The following is a 19,897-nucleotide window of genomic DNA, read 5'->3' on the forward strand; positions in this document are numbered from 1 at the left end:
GGCGCATGTGACTTAGGAGCGACAGCTGCGCCAGGTCTGCTGCTGAAAGCGGGTGTGGAAATCTGCGCTGGGGAAATCTGTCCTCCCTGGCCCCTCCCCTGGGCGCCATCATGGACGGGCTCGCAGCTTCCCGCCGACGGCCAGCGCCGCCAGGCCAGGCCAGCTGTGGCTCTGAAAGTGGAGCCCGATGGGGGACGGCCTCGCGCTAACTGCAGCCTCCCGGCCCGCGCTCCAGGTCTCCCCAAAGCCACGGCTTCGCCACCACCCACCCCACCACCCACCCCTGTCCCGAATTTCTCCCGCTGCCCCTACGAGTCGTGGAACTGCACGACACGTCGCCGCACAGCTCGCTGCGGAGAGGAACGCAGGCCGCGGTACCAACAGCCCATCGACGCCAGCAGGACGGGCCCGGGGGCGGCCCCAGCACACACGGTCCCGGACACGCGCAGGGACAGGAATAAATGCGTCTCCTAGCTCACACACCCTGGAGAAGGGGGCAGCAGTCAGTCCGCCTTGGGGCCAGAGGAGACCCCAGCGCAGCGGACACTGCACAGCACCTCGGGGAGGCGAGGCTCCCTGGGGAGCGACGCTGGCCAGCACGGCAGGCCCTGCCACGCTGCTTTGGAAACGCCTCCCGTGGCCTGTGAGCGGGAAGCTGTGACCGGGTCAAGGTGCTGCGGTCACACCCTCGGCCTCCCCGACACGGGAGGCCCGGGGACCCCAGCTGGCGCCATGTGCTGCGCCCCGTGCTGCTCGGAGGGTCCCCCCGCAGGGAACTGCACAAAGGCAGGCCAGCAAGACGCGGGTCCCAGCGGGCTTTCCCCGGCCCTGCCCCGGCTTCTGCAGGCCTGAGGAGGGGGGACAGGACGGGGAGGAGACTGGAGCAGGGGGTGCCGCTCAGGGCTAGTTGGGGTGTGGCTCTTGGTCTCGGGAGCAGGGGCCTCTTCTCAAGCTCACGTCATCCAGGCCGATCTCGCCGGGGTGCCCGCGCCTCTTTTCCCCTCGGAAGATGACCTGGGGAGAGAAGGCCACAGGGGTCACGGGGTCAGGTCTCCACCGCCCCCCGCCCACATCTTAGGCAAAGGCAGGCAGGCCGGCCGCTGCGCTCAGGGCTCGGGTGAGCACTGCCCGGGGAAAGGCGGCAGCGAGGGGCCGGGCCAGGCTGCCCTGCGCAGGGAATTCCATGTGCAGAGAGCCGTGGGGCTCAGAGCCCACACCTGCAGGCGCTCGGAATTAGGGGGGCCGGGAGAAGGGGCTGTACACCCCATCCTCGCTAGGCCGCGCCTTCCCTCGAGCATCCTTGCTCCTAAAACGTGGACTTGGCTAGACACTGACTGGACCAGGGCGCGGCTCTTCTCCCGACAGAAACACACGGGGACGCCGCGGGGACCGCTGCCGGGGCAGCGCGGTCCAGGGCGCGGGCGCGTCACCCTCAGGGGCTGCGCGACCTACTGAGCAGCGCTGGGGGCCACGCCCGGGGCCAGAGCCTCACCCCAAGACTTCCCCGGGGTCACGCGGCGGGAGCTCCAGCTCTCCACGCGCGGCCTCTGCGCCCCGGGCCCTCAGCTGCGCTCTGCGCCGCGGCCCCGCCCGCGCCAGTGCCCAGCCCCCGGGCTGCCCCGCTGGGCTCGCGGGCAAAGGCGACAGAGGGCTCTCAAAGCCCTTTTGGAAAGCCAGCGGGGCTGGGGGCCGGGGCCGGCGCCCGGGGACGGAAAGCCCTGGCGGGCGCCTCTCCACGGGGCTGCGAGCGCTTGCGGGTCCTGCGTTTTGCTCGCATTGAGCTCGGGCCGCGGCCCTGGGGGCCCCGGGTACTCACGCTCCGGACGTCCGCCCCGCGCAGGGTCATCCGCGCGCGCCTCCAGCCGCCGCCGCCGCTCCGGCCCCACAGCGCGGCTCCGGGGGCCCCGTGTTTCCGCACGAGCACCTGCAGCGCGCCGGGGGCGCGCCCCGACACCTTGTGCCGGAAGGACAGGCACAGCGCGCCCGCGCGCAGCAGGTGGCCGACGGGCAGCAGCAGGCGGGCGGCCCTGGCCCCCGGGCCCTTGCCGGCCGACACCATCAGGTACTGGCCGCCTGCGGGGAGAGGAGGGGGGGGAGGGCTGGGTGCGGGCCGGGGCGCCCCGACGGCCCCAGCGCGCCCGGCCCGGCCCGTGTTGATGGCTCCAAGGGGGTGAGCGGGGCCTGGCGTGGCCCGGTGAGTGGGCCCGGGGTCCCAGAGGCACCGGGCGCAGAGTCCGGGGTGCGCCCGCCTGCCTCGGAGCGGAGCGCAGCGGCCCTGGCCCAGCCGGCGCCGGCCCTGTCACCCCACGGGCGCCCCAGGCCGAGCCCGCAGGGGCGTGTCGGCCCCGCCAGCCTCCCCGAGGAACGTGGGGTGCAAGTCCTGGACCTGCCTGGGCGGGAGCCCCACTTGGCAATGGAAAGATGAGCCGTCCTTGTGGGCTGCTCGCAGGCAGGGTGCCCGCAGGGACGCCCCGCCGCTCTGCCACCTCCCCAGCACCCCAGGGGAGCCTGGCCCGTTCTGTGCCAGGAACGTGGGAGGCTCCCAGGGAGTGCCCGTCACCAGGCTGCTCGCTGGGGTGGGAGGGGCCCGGCCCGGGCAGGCTGGGCCTAGGTCAGGGCCCCGAGGCCCCAACCCTCTGCACACGCTGCTCCACGTGGCGCTTTTTCCCTCCCGGGACGCTGCGACCCCTGAGGGCTGAGTCACCCTCTCCCCGCACCCCTATTCCATTCTTAGCACCTGCCAGGAAAAGCCCAGAAAACAGCCAAAGCCTGCCGGGAACAGGTCCCGAGGCTGGCGCTGGGCTCACCCTAACCAACCCCCAATCTCTGCCGCTCCAGCCCCCGCCCCGAGAAACTCACCCAAACAATATTTTGGGCAGAATACCGGTGGATTGTACACGGCGCCCCTAAGTCAGCCTTGGCATCACCACGGCTATTTTGGTGAGACCAAGATAGAAGGTTCTGACGGTGAACCCGCCCGTCTGAGGGAAGCGGGGATCATCTCCAACCCCCGTGGAACGCACTCGATCGTCACTCCCCACCCACCCCAGCAACCCCACCTCCCGGCCGCTACCCGCAGGGCCTGCCTGCCCCCTCTGCTCCCCGAGCCCTGCGGTGACTGTGGCGCCGCCTTCAGCCCTGCCCTGGCGTCCTCGTAATGCGCCGCCGTGTCTCGGGGACGTTTGGTTTCCGGGCATATTATTATAATTACTGTGTTTCGGTAGAAAACACTGCGAAGCTTTACAGGAAGTCTGATAGTTTAATTTATGTATTTTAAAATCCGTACTGCTTTGTGCCTTCACAGCTTGTTTACCCAGGGAGCAACATCGCAATCCCCGTCACTGTGGCCAAGGCTATGAAGGGGCTCGGCCTCCTTCAGTCACAGTGTTCAGCCTGGCAGGGCGCTGCCCTGGGCGGGCACACCGCTGTCTCCTGGCATCAAACTCTCAAATGCAAGAGCACTTGGCAGTAGTGCCAGGGCAGGGCCAAGGGGAACAGAAAAGCAGAAGCGAAACTGAAATCCTGCTCCCTCAGCCCGGAGGCGACTCCCAACATGGTGACGTTCCGAACGCCAACGAGCATTTTCCCAGGTGCGACTTCTTGTCACTGAACGCGAGGGCTCGTGTTCGGGGCTGCCAAGCAGACATTTTTCATAGCCGCAAGGCCGGCAGGCAGGAATGCTTGGGGAAAAGGAAGTGTCCTGGTGTTTTCTCGTGAGCTGGGGACTCCCCAGCAATTCTCAAGCTCTGCTGTGCGCCCCAGGCCCGCGCTGCCCACCACTGTCCGAAGTGGACCCCGGTGTCTCCCGGGGCGCCTGGCTTCCAGCGGAGCAGAGGCTGGCAGGGGCAGCGTTGAGCCCCAGGCCGGCCCAGCACAAGGCCCGGCCCCTGGGCGTCCCGGGCGCCTGGTAGCGGGAAGGGCACCCACGTCCGCGTGTAGGTGCCCCTGGGGCGCCGGTGCACACCCTGGGGCCTGGCCCTCACCCAGTGTGGTTTCCCGGGCGGGGGTCATGGCAGGAGGAGGAAAAGGGGGCAAGGACAAGAAGCCGCCCCCCTGGAGTGTCCTAACTCCCCGCACACACGCCGGTGCGGCTCGAGAGCCCGCAGCAGGGAAGCTGAACCTCACGTCAGTCCCCGAGTCTCCAGGGCAGTCGCGGGGTTGGCACAGGATGTGGCCGTGCCCGCCCCCAACCCCAACACTGCCCAGTGCGTCCTCGGCAGGGGGTGCGGTCCTGGGTCTAAGGGGCTGCCCGGAGGGCCCCGTGGCTCCCCCGCCCCTCCTCGGCCCCCCAGGCCCAGGGCCGCGGACAGGGCGGGGCTTTTCTGGCACGGGGACGGGGTGGCAGGGGCTCGGCGCAGGGCCGGGCCTGAGGCGGGCACCGGGGGCACCTCACCTGCGGGGTCCCGCGCCGGCTCCCAGTGCAGGTCGCTGTCCTTCTCGCGGATCCAGCCGCACAGCCCGTGCTCGAAGTCGCAGCCGTGGACCAGGGCGCCTGCCGCACGCGGGGGTGAACAGAGGCCCCCCCACCCCGCCGGCCCCCGCCCCGCCCGCTCCCCAGGCTGCAGGCCGTGCCCGGGAGGCCGGGTACTACCCGGGGGGCCCCGTACTGCCCGCGCCCTGGGCACAGGGGGTGCCCGCGCCCCGCACCCGCCCCGCGGCCTGGCCTCCCGGGAGCCGGCCGGGAAGGGAAAAGCCTCCGTGTCCCCGCGGGCCCGGCCCGCGCCTACCTGGGTCGTCCCCGGCCTCCTCGTCCGCGCTGACCCCTCGCTCGATCTCGAAGCTCTCGAACAGCTCGTTCGACGGCCGGCGCGGGACTGCAGGCCACACGGAGCAGGTGAGACGGGGACGGGCCAGGCGGGGCGGGCAGAGACGCAGGAATACGGCAGGAGGGGGGGGGGGGGGGGGCGGGACAGACACTGAGCGCAGGAGAGGCGGCGGGAGGGAGGGAGGGACCCGAGGCGCGAGAGGAACCCACGAGAGACACGAGACACAGGGGGAGAGGAAGGGGGGCGCGCAGCGGGAGAGAGCAGGACACGGGACAGAGACAGAGGGTCACACAGAGACAGGAGAGACACAGACAGCTGAGACAGAGACATGAAGAAGAGACACAGTGACAGAGGGAGAGAGAGATGAGAGACAGGGAGAGACAGGAGAGAGAGGAGAGAGTGAGAGAAACAGACACAGAGGAGACACAGAGCAGGTGTGAGGGATAGAGCAGAGACACAGGACAGACTAGAGACAGGAGAGACAGAGACCAACAGGAAGAGAAGAGAGCGGGGGAGAGAGAAAGAGAGACAGAGACAGACAGGAGAAACAGGACAGAGACAACGAGGACAGAGAGAGGAGAGAGAGACGGAGAGAAAGAGACGACAGGGAGACACCAGAAGAGGCAGTGAGAGACAGGGGAGACAGGAGAGACACAGGAGAGACAGAGGACAGACAGTCTATCCTCTCTCTCCTCTGTCTCTCCTCAGACTCTCCTGTGTCTCCCCTCTGTCTCCTCTCTCTCCTCTCTCTGCTCTTTCTCTCCTCAGAGTACATACAGAGGAGAGAAAGAGGAGAGAGAGGAGAGAGAGGAGAGACAGAGGGGAGACTGAGGAGAGACAGAGGAGAGAGACAGAGGAGAGAGACAGGAGAGACATGAGAGACAGAGGAGAGAGAGGAGAGACACAGGAGAGACAGAGAAGACTGAGGAGAGACAGGAGAGACAGGAGAGAAAGAGGAGAGACAGAGGAGAGACACAGTAGAGACAGAAGACTGAGTAAGACTGTCTCCTCAGTCTCTCAGAGAAGACTGTCTCTCCTCAGTCTCTCCTATATCTCACCTCTGTCTCTCCTCTCTCTCCTCTGTCTCTCCTCTCTCTGCTCTGTCTCTCCTCTCTCTCCTCAGAGTAGAGACTGAGGAGAGACAGAGAAGACTGAGGAGAGGACAGAGAGGAGAATCAGAGGAGAGAGAGATGAGACTGAGGAGAGACAAAAGAGAGACAGAGGGGAGTGATGGGAGAGACAGAGTGGAGACTGAGTAGAGATGGAGGAGAGACAGAGGAGAGACACAAGGGAGACACAGTGGAGACACAGGAGATAGAGGAGAGACAGAAAAGAGAGAGGAGAGACAGAGGAGACTGTGGAGAGACTTAGGAGAGAGAGGAGAGGAAGAGGAGAGACAGAGGAGAGAGAGAGGAGACTGAGGAGAGACAAAAGAGAGACAGAGGAGAGCAGAGGAAACTGAGGAGAGACAGAGCAGAGACAGAGGAGACGAGGAGAGACAGAAGAGTGAGAGGAAGGACACAGGAGACTGAGGAGAGACAAAGAGACACAGAGAAGAGACACAGGAGAGACTGAGGAGAGACAGAGGAGACAGACGACAGAGTGGAGAGACAGGAGGGACAAAGGAGAGACAGGAGACTGAGTAGAAACAGAGCAGAGACAGAAGAGACAAAGAGGAGAAGAGGAGAGACAGAGGAGACAGACAGGAGAGACAGAGGAGAGAGAGAGGAGAGAGGAGACTGAGTAGACAGAGGAGAGACAGAGGTGAGACACAGGAGACACAGAGATGAGACTGAGGTGAGACTGAGGAGAGACAGAGGCGAGACTGAGTGAGAACATGAGAAAGAAGAAAGAGGAGAGACACAGGAGAGACAGAGGCGATTGAGGAGCGACTGAGGAGAGACAGGAGAGAGATAGGAGAGACAGAGGAGAGAGAGAAGAGACAGAGGAGAGACAGAGGAGACAGAGGACAGAGGAGAGAGGCAGGAGAGACACTGGACAGACAGAGGGGAGAGAGGAGAGACACAAGAGAGACAGAGGAGAGAGAGGAGAGACAGAGGAGTGACACATGAGAGACACAGGAGAGACAGAGGAGACAGCGGAGAGGCTGAGCAGAGACAGGGGAGAGACAGGAGAGATAGGATAGACGAGAGAGAGGTGAGACAGAGGAGACAGGAGAGACATTCCTCTCCCTCCTCTGTCTCTCCCCTCTGTGCCTCCTCTGTCCCTCTTGTCTCTCTCCTCTGTCTCTCCTCTCTCTCCTCTGTCTTTCCTCACTCTCCTGTGTCTCTCTTCTGTCTCTCCTGTCTCTTTCCTGTGTCTCTCCTCTCTCTCCTCCGAGGAGACTGAGCAGAGACACAGGAGAGAGACAGGAGTGACAGAGGAGAGACACAGGAGAGACCTAGGAGAGAGAGGAGAGACACAGGAGAGACAGAGGTGAGACACAGGAGAGACAGAGGAGAGACAGAGGAGAGAGAGAAGAGACAGAGGTGACTGAGGGGAGAGAGAGGAGAGACAGTGGAGAGACTGAAGAGACAGAGTAGGGACATAGGAGAGACACAAGAGAGAATTACGAGAGACTGTCTCTCTTTTGTCTCTCGTCAGTGTTTCCTGTGTCTCTCCTCTGTTCTCTCTCTCCTCCAAGGAGACTGAGGAGAGACACAGGAGAAACAGAGGAGAGAGAGGGAGAGAGGAGAGAGAAGAGAGAGAGAGGAGAGACAAAGGAGAATGAGGAGACTGAGGAGAGACACAGGAGAGACAGAGGAGACTGAGGAGGGACACAGGAGAGACACAGGAGAGATTGACGAGATGTCTCTCCTCTCTCTCCTCCGCCTCCTGTCAGTCTGTCCAGTGTCTCCTCTCTCTCTTCTCTGTCTCTCCTAATCTCTCCTCCGAGGAGACTGAGGAGAGACACAGGACAGAGGAGACGAGGAGAGACAGAGGAGAGACATAGGAGAGAAAGAGGAGAGACAGAGGAGAGAATGAGGACAGAGGAGGGACAGAGAGACTGAGGAGAGATAGTTTCACCACTGTCCTCTGTCTCTACTCTGAGGAAAGAGGAGAGAGAGGAGAGACACAGGAGAGACCGTCTCTCCAATCTCTCTCTTGTCTCTCCTCCGTCTCTCTTCTGTCTCTCCTGTGTCTCTCCTCTCTCTCCTCCGAGGAGACTGAGGAGAGACACAGGAGACAGAGGAGAGGACCGAGCAGAGACAGAGGAGAGAGACAGGAGAGACCGAGGACAGACAGGAGAGAGAGGAGAGAAAGGAGACAGAGGAGCGACAGAAGAGAGACAGAGGGGAGAAAGAGGAGAGACAGAGGGGACAGAGGAGAGACTAAGGAGAGACGCAGGAGAGACACAGGAGAGAGACAGGAGAGACAGAGGAGACTGAGGAGAGACTGAGGAGAGACTGAGGAGAGACACAGGTGAGACAGAGGCGAGACAGAGGAGAGAGAGTGAGAGAAACAGACACAGAGACAGGCATGTGAGGAATAGTGCAGAGACACAGGACAGACTAGAGACAGGGGAGAGACAGAGACCGACAAGAGAAGACAGAGCGGGGGAGAGAGAAAGAGACAGACAGAGACAGACAGGAGAAACAGGACAGAGACAACGAGGACAGAGAGAGGAGAGAGAGACGGAGAGAGAGGACAGGGAGACACCAGAAGAGGCACTGCTAAATGTTGCTAAATGCACACAGCTAAATGTTGCGCTGCTGGTCACAGCAGGGACACGATGCAGGGAACGCCTTTGTCAAAGACTCACCTGGCCTGCGGCACGTGCCCGGCCCTCTGTAGTCTCCCAGAACTCCAGAGGCCTGGTCTCGGGCACGAGCGGGCATGTCCCGGGCCAGGGCCCAGCAGGGACAGTGGAAGCCTCGCTTGCATGTCTGCAGCAGCCCTGCTTCCGGTTGACACCACCGCGCCCCTCAGGCCGGGCCCACAGGCCACATGCAGACATCTGGCCAAGGGGGGCCTGCCGTGCAGCAGCAGCAGCAGCAAGCAGTGCAGGGTAGAGGCGCCTCTAACTGGCCCTTTTTGGCTGCTGCTGAGAGGCTGGTCAGCGTGGCCAGTCCATCTGCGGCCATTCCTGGCTCTCCAGCCTGGGCTACCCGGAAGACCCCGCTTTTAAAAATGGACCATTTAAATCACCGTGGGCCTCCCTGGTGGCACAAGTGGTGAAGTCTCAGGACTGTGAAGCTGTCCTCAGCCTCTGAAGCACAAGTTCGATCCCCAGCCAGGGAGCTAGCCACAAGGCGCAGCAGACCTCTTCTGGCTCGCCTGCTGCCCCCCTCAGCAGTGTTTCACTCCGCCTGTTCTGTTCCCCACTGTCTCTGGTGGGTCCTCTCATTCCCTGCACCTCTGCCCAGCACCCCAGTTCTTATATGCATAAATTCATAAATCCTTTAAAAGAAAGAAAGCAGCATGGATTGGCTGGAAGGCCTGGGAGATGGAGCAGCCAGGATCTGCCTCAGGCGCTGGCCTCCTGCGGCTCCTTATCACGGGGAATGGCCATTCAGCGCTGGACGCTGGACTCGATAGGGGCTGGGGAGGAAACGCCAGCAGACGTCACGGCGGTGGGGCTCGGTGGGAATGTGGGTGGTGCGGGAACTCTTGGCCACAGACCAGGGATACGCCCCTTCCTGCTGGGCCGCACGCAGGACCCCTGGTCTGCCAGGGTGGGGGCCGCCGGGGGCTACCCGCTCCCCGCTCCCCGGTCACTCTCACACGTCAGGTTATCTAGCAAGGACCCGCTGAGCCGCAGGGAACACTGAGACCCTGGAAGAAACCTGAACACAAAGCATGACAGTGACCAACACGGGGCCCTGTGTTTTGTCATAACGCAAAGGGGGCAGGCGCCAGACAGCCTAGAAGACCCCACACAGGTCACTGCCCAGAGAGGACGTTTCCTGGACCCGTCAGCGCAGGCCCCAACTAAAACAGGAATCAAAATGGTGGCAACTTTCATATTGCAAACCAGCAGATCCCGACCTGCACGTGAGAGGCCGCCCCTTCTTGCCAGGCACCCCCTTGGGGTGTCGCTGTTTGCTGGAAAGCAAACTCATCTGACGGCCTGTCCCCCCTCACAGAAGCCATCTTTTCTCCGCCACCACACACAGTCAGAAGGGGGGGTCCTATTGCCATGGCTCAGAGCCAAGTAGCCACAACAGCCACAGCGCTAAGATCTGCAGGGGGAACAGGTGAGCCCCTGCACGGGCAGGGCCATGTGGGCACGCGGGGGAGAACAGCCGCAAAGAGCATCACAGCCTGTGACCTTGATTCTGCAACCTGTCTCTGGCTCCCGCGACCGATGCAGCACGCTACGTTCTAGCACAGATGTTCCACTGTCAATACCCCCTCTGGCTAATTGTCTCCACTCAAGAGCCGATTCTGCTGGGCTGGAGCTGCCACTGCCCCTCAGAGCCTGCAGCATGTCCCCGAGAGGGGCGGGGTGGGCTGCGCCGTGCCCTGTGACCTTTGAGGGGTCATAGAGCCGCACTGTCGGCCTGCGCTGGACACGGACCAGCTCCCGTGCACAGTAAGGACGGAGCAGCACAGTAGGTCTCTGGAAGGTGAGGGTGACAGCAGCGCTGCAAGGGTTAGGAGCCGCACCTTACTTAAGCACCCGGTGACACGTGCCATGTCACTGGCCACGACTAAGTCCCAGGAGTCCTCGCGGCAACCACACTTCCGGGAGCGGCGAGCACCACACCCCACACTCAGTGGCGAAGAAGATACGGACAGGTTAAACACGGAAAGGCGGGAAATCTTTCACGAATGCTTAAAAAACAGTTTGTTCTAAATAAAATGAACACCATTCAGGGTCAGAATTCCCTGGGGAACCTTTTCAAAAGTCCTAGTTCACTCTCCTATTGGGGTTCCCTTTCCACCAACCCCTCCTTGAAGGGCTCACGGCCACAGGAGCGGCTGTAACGAAGTACAGGCAGGGAGAGAGCAAAGATCACCGCCTAAGGGTGACCCAGGCCATGAGACCCACCCCAAAGAGGCGCCGGACACCCAAGGCCATGCCCACGCATGGCCTTTCTTCCCGACGCCAGCCCTGCAGGCACAGGCAGACACGCGGAGCACCCCTGGCCGGGTCTGATGGGACTGCAGGCGCTGACGTTCTTCCACATAGTGTGTTCCCCAAAATGGGCAGCCCCCCCAGTGCTCCCCCCACGTCGTCCTCGGCTGTGGGTGCACATAAGGCATCTTCCGGCAGGGACGTCTGCCAGGTCAGCCTGCTTTTCTGGCTCTGAGTCTGCCCAGCAGCGCTCGGCCCTCCCCAAATCCCCTGTGGCTCTCCCAGTGTCCACGGCCCGCACGTTGGTCTCAGAAGCCTCCCAGAAGAGGGCTGCTGGGAGACACCTACTGGGTTTCCGGGACCGTCTGGCCCAGCCTGATCCGAGGAGGTCGCAAACACACAGTCCCCCTCTCCAAGGTGAGCACCTGCCCTTGAGCCCGCTCGGAGGCCCTGGGCGAGGGCCTCCCACACTGACGTGGCCTTGGAACGGGAGTTGCTGAAAACGCCTATGGGGAGGCTCTTCCCCAAAACACATGTGACTAGAAGCCATTCACTCCAACTAAAAGGCAGTGGTCACTGAAAGGGAAGTTTTCTTGGACGTGCCCGCTGAATGTACTGGATCACACAAAGGGCTGTTTCCTTAATCACATTAGTTACTCCTAGTCAATGCTGTACTCTTCACGCTAAAGCGTAATCAATGACTTACATACACGTTACTTGTGACATGTCTGCTCTTGGAAACCACTCTGAGAATGGAAAACAAGGAATCTTCCACCCATTTTAAAGAGAGCACGCAGGAGGAGCCACAGTCACGCACGACGGAGGTGAGAACACAGCTCCCCCTCTGAGCCAGATGCTCTAGCTGAGCATCATGAGAACACCTCAGCTTCCTGGGTCTCCACTGCGTCCATGTTTCCTTTCAAAGACACTTGATTGTGTCTCCACCTCATTCTACATTTAAGAAGTGTGTTAGATACACAGTATCCTAGACAAAGTTCCGTTCAATGGCTACCTGACGACTCCTCAGGATAGAAGAGGCCCTAATTGGAAATACCTGGGAAGGCTCAACAGGCAGGTGAGAGGTGCGTGTAGAATGTGAGCCTTGAGGAAGTGGCCAGAAAGCCCCCCCCCCCCCCGCCCCGGGCTCACGTGAAGCAGCTGCGTCTGTGAGGAGAGGGCAGTTGCACCGGCGCGAGTGCGCACAGGCAGCGATGCTATCTGCGGCATGCGCGCCTGGCAGGCCTTCAAGGGAATTCCTCCCCGGGGCCTGGCTCAAGATCACGCTCTCTCAGAACAAGAGCTCTCACACCCTCGGAACTGCGGGCGTCCCATGTTAGCCTGCTGCATTCTAGGGGTGGACCTCAGGGCGGGTGTTTTTAATTCATAAGTGTGTTCGGACAGGAGCGGTGGGAAGAGAGAGCTCATTCTTACACAGAGGCAACATTACGAGACTCGGAACACTGCCGGTATCTACGGGAGAGGTTTTTTAAATATCAAATAGGCAAGTTTTATGACCCTACATTAAGACAGCAGAGTGACAAATGCATTGACTCAAGTACTCAAGAATAAAAATACTTGTGTATGATCAGGGGGAGATAAAAGCAAATAGAAAAGGACAGTAGAGCAAAGGAGAAAAATCACAAGAAGTAAGAGATGGATGTAAAAATGCATTATTAAATCTGTATCACGTTCCTCTGAAAATTATATAAATTGTCCCAAACACACACAATTACATCAGAACTAGAGACCCTCGATCTACGTGGACGATGACCGAAAGGAAAAGCTGAACTGACCGTCCCAAGCAAGAAGCAGCCTTTTCATTCCTGAAAGTCACAGACATCAATATTCTCTTTACCTGGGGTGGGGGGGGGGGGGGGGGAAGCCGTCTCTGAAAAGGACACAAACAATTTACGTCTACGATTGGGCCGTGGGGCCAGAACAGAAGACACAGACCGTCAGAGAGCGGGGGGCAGGGCGGGGAGGCAAAGGCGGCAACACGGAGTGACGCGAGCCCCGAAGCTGCGAGTTTGGTCTGGTATTGAAGGCGCAGCCTCCTCTCCTTCAAGACTTGCTTCTCCCCTCCGGCCTCTCCCACTGGGGCTGCCTCCCCGCCTCATCTGCTCCAGAGTCCTGAACCCCACTGGGCTGCGTCTGACCAGCAGCCTACAGTGAGCACAGGCGTGACTGCCCAGCTTTCCTCAGCAGCCCCCGCTGACCGCACATGCCACACCCCTCTCTGCTGCGTGCCTCTGCACCAGCTACCCTCAGGTCCCTGTCCCCTCAACCCCTCCTCCCCGAGACCCCCCGAGCTCTCCCAGCCCAAAGACTGGCCAGTGCTTCTCCCCTCCCCTCATGTCCTACACAAAGCTGGTTCCCCAATTTGCGGCCCAGCCACCAGATGGTAACCCCTCATGTCCTGCCTCTAAGCCCAACACCGGTGCAGGCCCGGCACCCTCGAGGCACGAAGGAGTTCACTGTCCACATGAACAACCCCCAGGCTCAGAGCTGACCACAGCGCATGCTCCAGTGAGCACCATCCCCAGCAGGTTTCAAGTAACTCGGCTTTCTTACAGTTCTCGCGCTGCGCTGGAGCTGAGGCCGGCAACTTGAGTCTGTGATGGCCCTCCCCTGTGTGCACGCATCCTCACTTGCTCCGCTGGCTGTCTTTCACAAGCTCCTTATGACATTTTGACACGCGTATATGACACGCAATCAATTCCTTTTATGAATTTGATCCTTAGTCAAGGCATTTTGAAATAGCATCATCATCTGTTTAAATGTTCCAAAGCAGAAGACCCCAAAATCATGACGTTTATTTTGAACTAAAAAAGACTATAAATAGCAAAAACAATCCCGAGAAAAAAGAACTAAAATGGAAGTATTGCACACCCCAACTTTGAAGTATACGATGACACAGTAGTAATTAAAATAGCATGGTACTGGAATAAGAACACACAGATCAGTGAACAGACCTGAGAGTCCAGAAATAAAACTCCACATATCCGGACAATTAGTTTATGACACAGAGGCCAAGAGCTTACAGTGGAGCAAGGAAACTCGCTTTTATAAGTAATGTTGAGAAAACTGGACAATCACATGCAAAAGAACGATGTTCCAGGTACCTCCCTGGTGGCGCAAGGGGTTAAGACACAACCTATGAAGCTGTCTATAGCTGCTGCAGTGCAAGTTCGATCCCCAGCCAGAGAGCTTCCCACAAGGCACAGCAGACCTCTCCTGTCTCGCTCACTGCTCCCCTCAGCAGTACATTTTAGTCAGTGTGCCTGTTCTGTTCCCTGCTCTGTCTCTGGTGAATCCTCTCATTCCCCATACCTCTGGCCTGTGCCCCAGTTCTTGTATGGGTAAATAAATCTAAAGAAAGAGAATGATGCTCCATCTCCACATACCAAAACTAATTCAAAAAGGATTTAAGATTTAGACGCTATAACTGAAATCGTAACATATATAGAAGAAAACCTCGGTGGTATACTCTTTGCCACCACCTTAAGAAACGTGCTTGGGGACTGGTCTCCAACAGCAAGAGAAACAAGAGCCAGATAAACGCATGGAACTACATCAAACTAAAGACCTTTTGCGCAACGAAAGAACCGTCATCAAAACAACAAACACTGCTGAATGGAAGACGACATTTGAACATCACAGATCTGACAAAGGCTTAATATCCAAAATAAACAAAGAACTCACAAAACTCATCAACAACAAAACCACCCAATTAAAAACTGGGCAGAGGATCTAACTAGATACTTCTCTGAAGAAGACGTGCAGATGGCCAGCAGGCACACGAGATGTCTGTGGTCTCTTATTAGAGAAATACAAATCAAAACCACAGCAGGTCCCTCCTCACACCTGCGAGGATGGCTATTCTCCAAAAGGCAAGAAACGACGAGTCATGGAGGATGTGGGGAGGTGGGAGCCCCCTGCGCTGTGGGTGGGGATGGAGGCATCCATAGAGGCTGCATCCTGCGTGTGGAGAGCCCTCAAAAAACTAAAGATACAAGTTTCATACAAAGCAGTTATCCCACTTGTGGGTGTTTACCTGAATACAGAAAACACGATCAGAGAGATATCTGCACCCTCATGTTCACTGCAGCGATATTTACAACAGCTGGACACAAACAAAGTGCCCATCAACACACGGCCGACTCAAAGCAACACGGCGCATAAAGCTGCCACCCCGGTGGAGGACCCTGCCATTTACAGCAGCATGGATGGCCCTGGGGGGGTTCTGTGGAGTGAGTGAGTCAGACAGGGAAAGGCAGACGCCCTGTGATTTCACTCACCTGTGGCACAGAAACAGCTAAATTAAAAAGAACAACGATAAACATTTTCTTAGACTCTACAAGCAAGAAATGGTTACCAGAAGGGTAGGGAGCAGAGGGGTGGGCAACTGGGGTAAAGAGGTGAGCCGCAGCGGGGAGGAAGGACCTGGGATTCAGTGGGGGACAGCGCAGTGTTCGTGTACAATGACGCACCTCATGCTCACACACAATGCTGCTTCTCAATTCTAGTCAAATGGGCTGAGTTTCATCACTTACTGAACACATCTCCTCTGGGCTTCTGAGGGTCGGTCTGTATCCTGTTGTCCACCGTCACCACTCTGGGGGCTGTGGTGGTGGCAGGTGCAGCGGTTGTCAGCCCGGTGGTTGGTCGCTCTGGGGTTGCTGGTGGTGGCGGAGGAGTCCTGGGCTCTGTGGGTGGGGGCGGGGGCGGGGTCAGCTGTGGAGTTGGCCTGGGCGTCGGTGGTGGTTGTGTTGTCGGCTGAGTTGTGGGCGTGTTGGTGATAGCAGGAGGAATGTACGGTGTCCTCGGAGGCCACTGGGTACTTCCGGCGTTGGGGATCCAATTACTCTGCCCTCCATCCCCCTTTGTAGAGGTGCCATTTTCCTTTGGTATGTGAACTGGGCCTGAGGGTTCGACCATGACTTTCGGGATAGCTAAAAGATTTGAAAGTTTTCAATCAGAGTGTAACCATCTCTACAAAGAATAACATCGCATTGTGAAAACATACATCAAAATATCTCCTGCAGACTGGGCTTACTTCCACATTTCGGCATCCCCCTACCATATGCCATGCTGCTTTCCAAATAAGACAACCGTGCATACACACCATGCAGGACACAATCACACCGCTGCTTCTGTAAAGAATAGACATTCTTCAAAACACACGAAAGTTAACTATTTTTAAAGTGAAGCAGAGAACTACTGATGAGGTTTGTAATAGGGAAAGACTCCAAGTTTTTCAAAACAGGAGAAATGTCCACTTAAAGACAACGTTAATTTGACACATGCAAAAACAGTTTGATTAAGATGTCCTACTCACTGTTTTATGGTTGGTTTTCCTTCCCCCTTACTAATTTAGACAATTGCTTTTTTAAGAAAAAAATTTCAGAGGTCACCGAGATCATCCAAGGAACCCTCTCCCTTGATTATCTTCACCAAAAGGAATTAATATTTAATCTGCCTGGAATGATACGGTGGAGACTGGGAGCATGTCTACCTGACCCTTCAAAAATCCTTTAATCCCCATGATTTTATGCCCCACGATTTTCAGTAAATATTTCACTCCAGAAATTTAAAAAATTAACTTGCTACATGAAACGTACGCCTAATTATGGCCTCTGGTCTGTGAAACTTTCCTCTTCAATGGCATCTTCTTCATTTTTATCTATTAACCAAAGGCAGTGCTCCAAACAACACTTAAAAAACTGCTCTGCAGGTAGACAAAACTACAGATAGGAGTGATCTTTAATAGAATCGTAGACCTAAGACATCAGCATAGAAAACATAGACTATATTCATGTTCACCCACCATCACACCAGGACCAGCGTTTATTTCTGCTTTTAACAAAATCAGATCCTCTGGGAGGGCGCTATCATCTTCCAGCGGCATAAGGGAAGGCATGCCATTGCCGTGCGGGAAGTGAGGGCTGACATGGAAAGGCATGGCTTCGTCTTTAGCGTGCACCACCCCCAAGCAGGCAGCTATGTTGTTTGGAAAGCACAGGCCAGGATGCACGATGGTGCGAGTCACCCGCTCCTGGGGTACGGGTCTGCCCTGTCCCCCACAGTGACTGGGAGGGCCCTGCACCACCCGCCAAGCTGGGAGACCAAATACTCACGCACACAGGTCCAGCCGTCACCCTCATAGCCCTCCTTGCACTGGCACCTGTAGGAGCCATGCGTGTTGTAGCAATTGGCGAAGCTGCTGCACTGGTGCTGGCCCAGGGAGCATTCGTCGACATCTGCACGGCGAGGGGGGAGGGGGAGCTGACCATGTGCGCACACACAAGAGTTTGGAAACTTTCCCATTGGGAAGGCCGTCACGCAGACAGAAGTCAAGCCCACGTGCGAGAATGATGGGTGGTTAAACCGGCTTGTTCAGTGGCAACCCCTGCCCCAACAATGAAGAGAACGTTCTGGAGGCAGCAGTGGGTGGCTCCTCACCATGACATTGGTATTTGCCTCCAATGTACATGAGGTCGAAGCCTTCGTGGCACTTGCAGATGTAACTCCCGAAAGTGTTGAGACACTGCCTGTATCTGGGGCAGGAGACCCTCCCGCTGGCACATTCATCCACATCTGCAAAGAGAAAGTGGCTGTCTCAGGACAGCAGGTGCCAGCCTGAGGAGGGTGGTCTGCAGATGCCTGAGGCGGCTCTCCATGCCCTCATCCAGCAGCTGCACCCCCCGCACCCCCCCACTGGCTGCGTCCATGGCAACTCCCCACCTTCCCCTCTGCCGGCGCCTGCCTCAGCACCATCTGTCCCCCCTGGCACAGGGTCCTGGCAAGTGCGACTTGAAGCGGAAAATGTAGAGGAAGCCATTTGACCGTCAACTAATCGATGTCAACCAGAGTTATGTTCCCAGAGCGGGTCTCAGGTCTTATCATCATGGCCAAGCTCCTAAATGCAGGCCCCAAACCCTTCTAATACAAAACCATCACAGCATTCATTCATTCTTTCATTCATCCATGTTCCAACCCACTGACATCAGCTCAGGGCCACACGTGCCAGAGCACAGGTCCCAGCTAAATCGGGGGTCAACATGGGACCCGACCCTGGGGAGCTGTCCCTCATTCCAGTGGGGGGCTCTCTCTCTCACTCACTCCGACTGGGACCATGAGACATACCCACGAGCTTCATGGGCACGTCAAACCCACACAGACCAGGCAAGAACGTGGGGCAGGCGCTGCCCGCGCCTCCACTGCCCGTCGCTCTTCTGTCCAGGGCGCATTCACAGAGAGCGCCCGAGTCTGGAAGGCTGGTCACCACCTGCCAGAGCCCATGACCTGTGCTTCCTCCCCAGCCTACGGGCTGCTCCCATATAACTCACCCACGCAGGTCCTCCCGTCCGGGGCCAGCTGCAGCCCGGGAGAGGGACACTGGCAGTGCACCTGGCCCTTGACAACGTCGCAGCCGTACTGGCAGTTGGCCGTGGAGCAGGTCAGCGCACCTGGAAGAGAGAGACGGGTGCTCAGAGGTGCTGTCTCTGCACCCACAGGGACATCCCAGCCCACCGTGAAGGCGGCAGGGGAGACCCCATTACCCAGCAGTCTGAGAAAATCAAAGTGGGGGCTGGGAAGGAGCAAGAAAACACCCCCCAAGAAGAAACGAACCAGCTCTGCTGTCACTGGGGGACAATGAAGAATTAAATGACACACCTAAATCCTTATCTCTCATAGATTACTGGAAATTTTCACAGGCTAAGGGAAACCAAGAATTGAGGGGATTTCCCAGATTACTCATGCAGGTGCTGGTCTTCATAAAACAGCGGAGTAACTGCCTCAACTCTTTCTCTAGGGACAGCAGATCTCCCGCGGCTGCCGTGTCGGGAGAGTCTAGCATCACTGCCTCCTCTCTGTAAACACAAACTCGCTTCATTTCAGAAAGTTCCGTGCAAAACATGCAATGCCAACTAAAGGAAGCTGCCGTTTTATCCAATGCAGCCCAGTGGGAGGTAACGGATAGCGAGCGGGTGTGACTTGTCTCAGTACAAGGATCGCAGCATCAGTTGTTCCACATCATACAAACTCCTGGCTCCGCGTGGAGTGCGGCCACCTTGTAACACATGCAGAGGAGAGCAGCACCCCCATGCGTGCCTTTCTTACAGACACACATGAAAGCTGCTTCTGTGTTTTTTCAGTTGAAGGATTTTGTTTTAAGAAAAAAAAGGTCATACTCAGCACGTAGACTAATTGAGAGGAAGAACTGTGAGCATGGAGAAAGTGGGTGTTTGTGAAGGGCTCGTATTCAATCTGCGGGGTGACGGGCTCTCTACCATCCCCCAGCTTCCTGTCCATCCTGACGGACAGCAAATGGTCACTCACATTCTCCTCTACCCTGACCAGTTCTACACCCAGACAGAAGACACGAAAAACATCAGCAAACACACTTAGTGCTGTGATTCTTATTCTAAATACCATTTCCCGATCAGTGCCAGCCACACTGGCACCAGAGAGAAGCAAGTGCCAGGCCTCTGCTGCAGCTCTGGGCCTATGCTGGGGCAGGAGGCTCACATGGAAACACGTGCTCACATGGGAGGGAGGGAGAGGACAGGCTCACACCCCCATGGCACCCCACCCGCCATGGGGGGCTGGGGGAACACACTCACACCCCCAGGCACTGCCGCACCGGCTGCAGCGCTGGACGTACTTGAGCAGGAGCCATCAGGCATGAGCATGTAGCCGTTGAGACAGTAGCACTTGTAGCTGCCATAGGTGTTCATGCACCTGTGCTTGCAGGGCCGCGGCTTCAGGCCACACTCGTTGAGATCTGCAAGAGGCGGGTGGGAGCAGAACAGTGACCGACTGCAGCCTGGTGGACGCTGCCTCAGTGCTTCCCCAGGGTGGAGGAGGAGGACAGAGGTGCCCAGCAGCGGTGGCACACACCCTGTCTTCCTCTGAATACTGCCTGCGCCCTGGAGGTGGGGACCAGGAGCCTCCCAGCAGAGGTGCCTTATGCATCACCTCAGACCTGGGGTCTCTCCCCCAGGACAGCTGGGGTGAGCGTCCTGCAGAACCTGCCCACCATATCCCACAGAGAGAGTGTCTAGCATCCCGGGGGAGGCGGCTTGTGATCTGGCGCCAGCATCGT

General features: G+C 58.1%; 1 protein-coding gene across 4 annotated transcripts in view; it reads right to left on the minus strand.

The window, feature by feature from the left end:
- Positions 1-288: 288 nt before the first annotated feature.
- The window catches only part of NPNT (nephronectin), a 57,187-nt gene continuing 37,578 nt past the window's right edge, over positions 289-19,897 (minus strand). For all 4 annotated transcript variants that reach the window (XM_054694589.1, XM_054694588.1, XM_037509591.1 and 1 more), the window contains 9 exons: positions 19,457-19,576; positions 18,138-18,257; positions 17,251-17,385; positions 16,926-17,048; positions 15,342-15,740; positions 4,728-4,814; positions 4,394-4,492; positions 1,817-2,073; positions 289-1,014 (listed from right to left, as the gene is read on the minus strand). In XM_054694589.1, coding sequence (XP_054550564.1) covers positions 904-1,014; positions 1,817-2,073; positions 4,394-4,492; positions 4,728-4,814; positions 15,342-15,740; positions 16,926-17,048; positions 17,251-17,385; positions 18,138-18,257; positions 19,457-19,576 — 1,451 coding nt within the window. In that variant the 3' untranslated portion in view covers positions 289-903. The remainder of the gene's footprint in view (positions 1,015-1,816; positions 2,074-4,393; positions 4,493-4,727; positions 4,815-15,341; positions 15,741-16,925; positions 17,049-17,250; positions 17,386-18,137; positions 18,258-19,456; positions 19,577-19,897) is intronic.

This window comes from Talpa occidentalis, unplaced genomic scaffold (genome assembly GCF_014898055.3).
Source record: "Talpa occidentalis isolate TD23 unplaced genomic scaffold, MPIMG_talOcc4v2.1 talOcc4.13, whole genome shotgun sequence".
NCBI classification, from domain to species: Eukaryota; Metazoa; Chordata; class Mammalia; order Eulipotyphla; family Talpidae; genus Talpa; species Talpa occidentalis.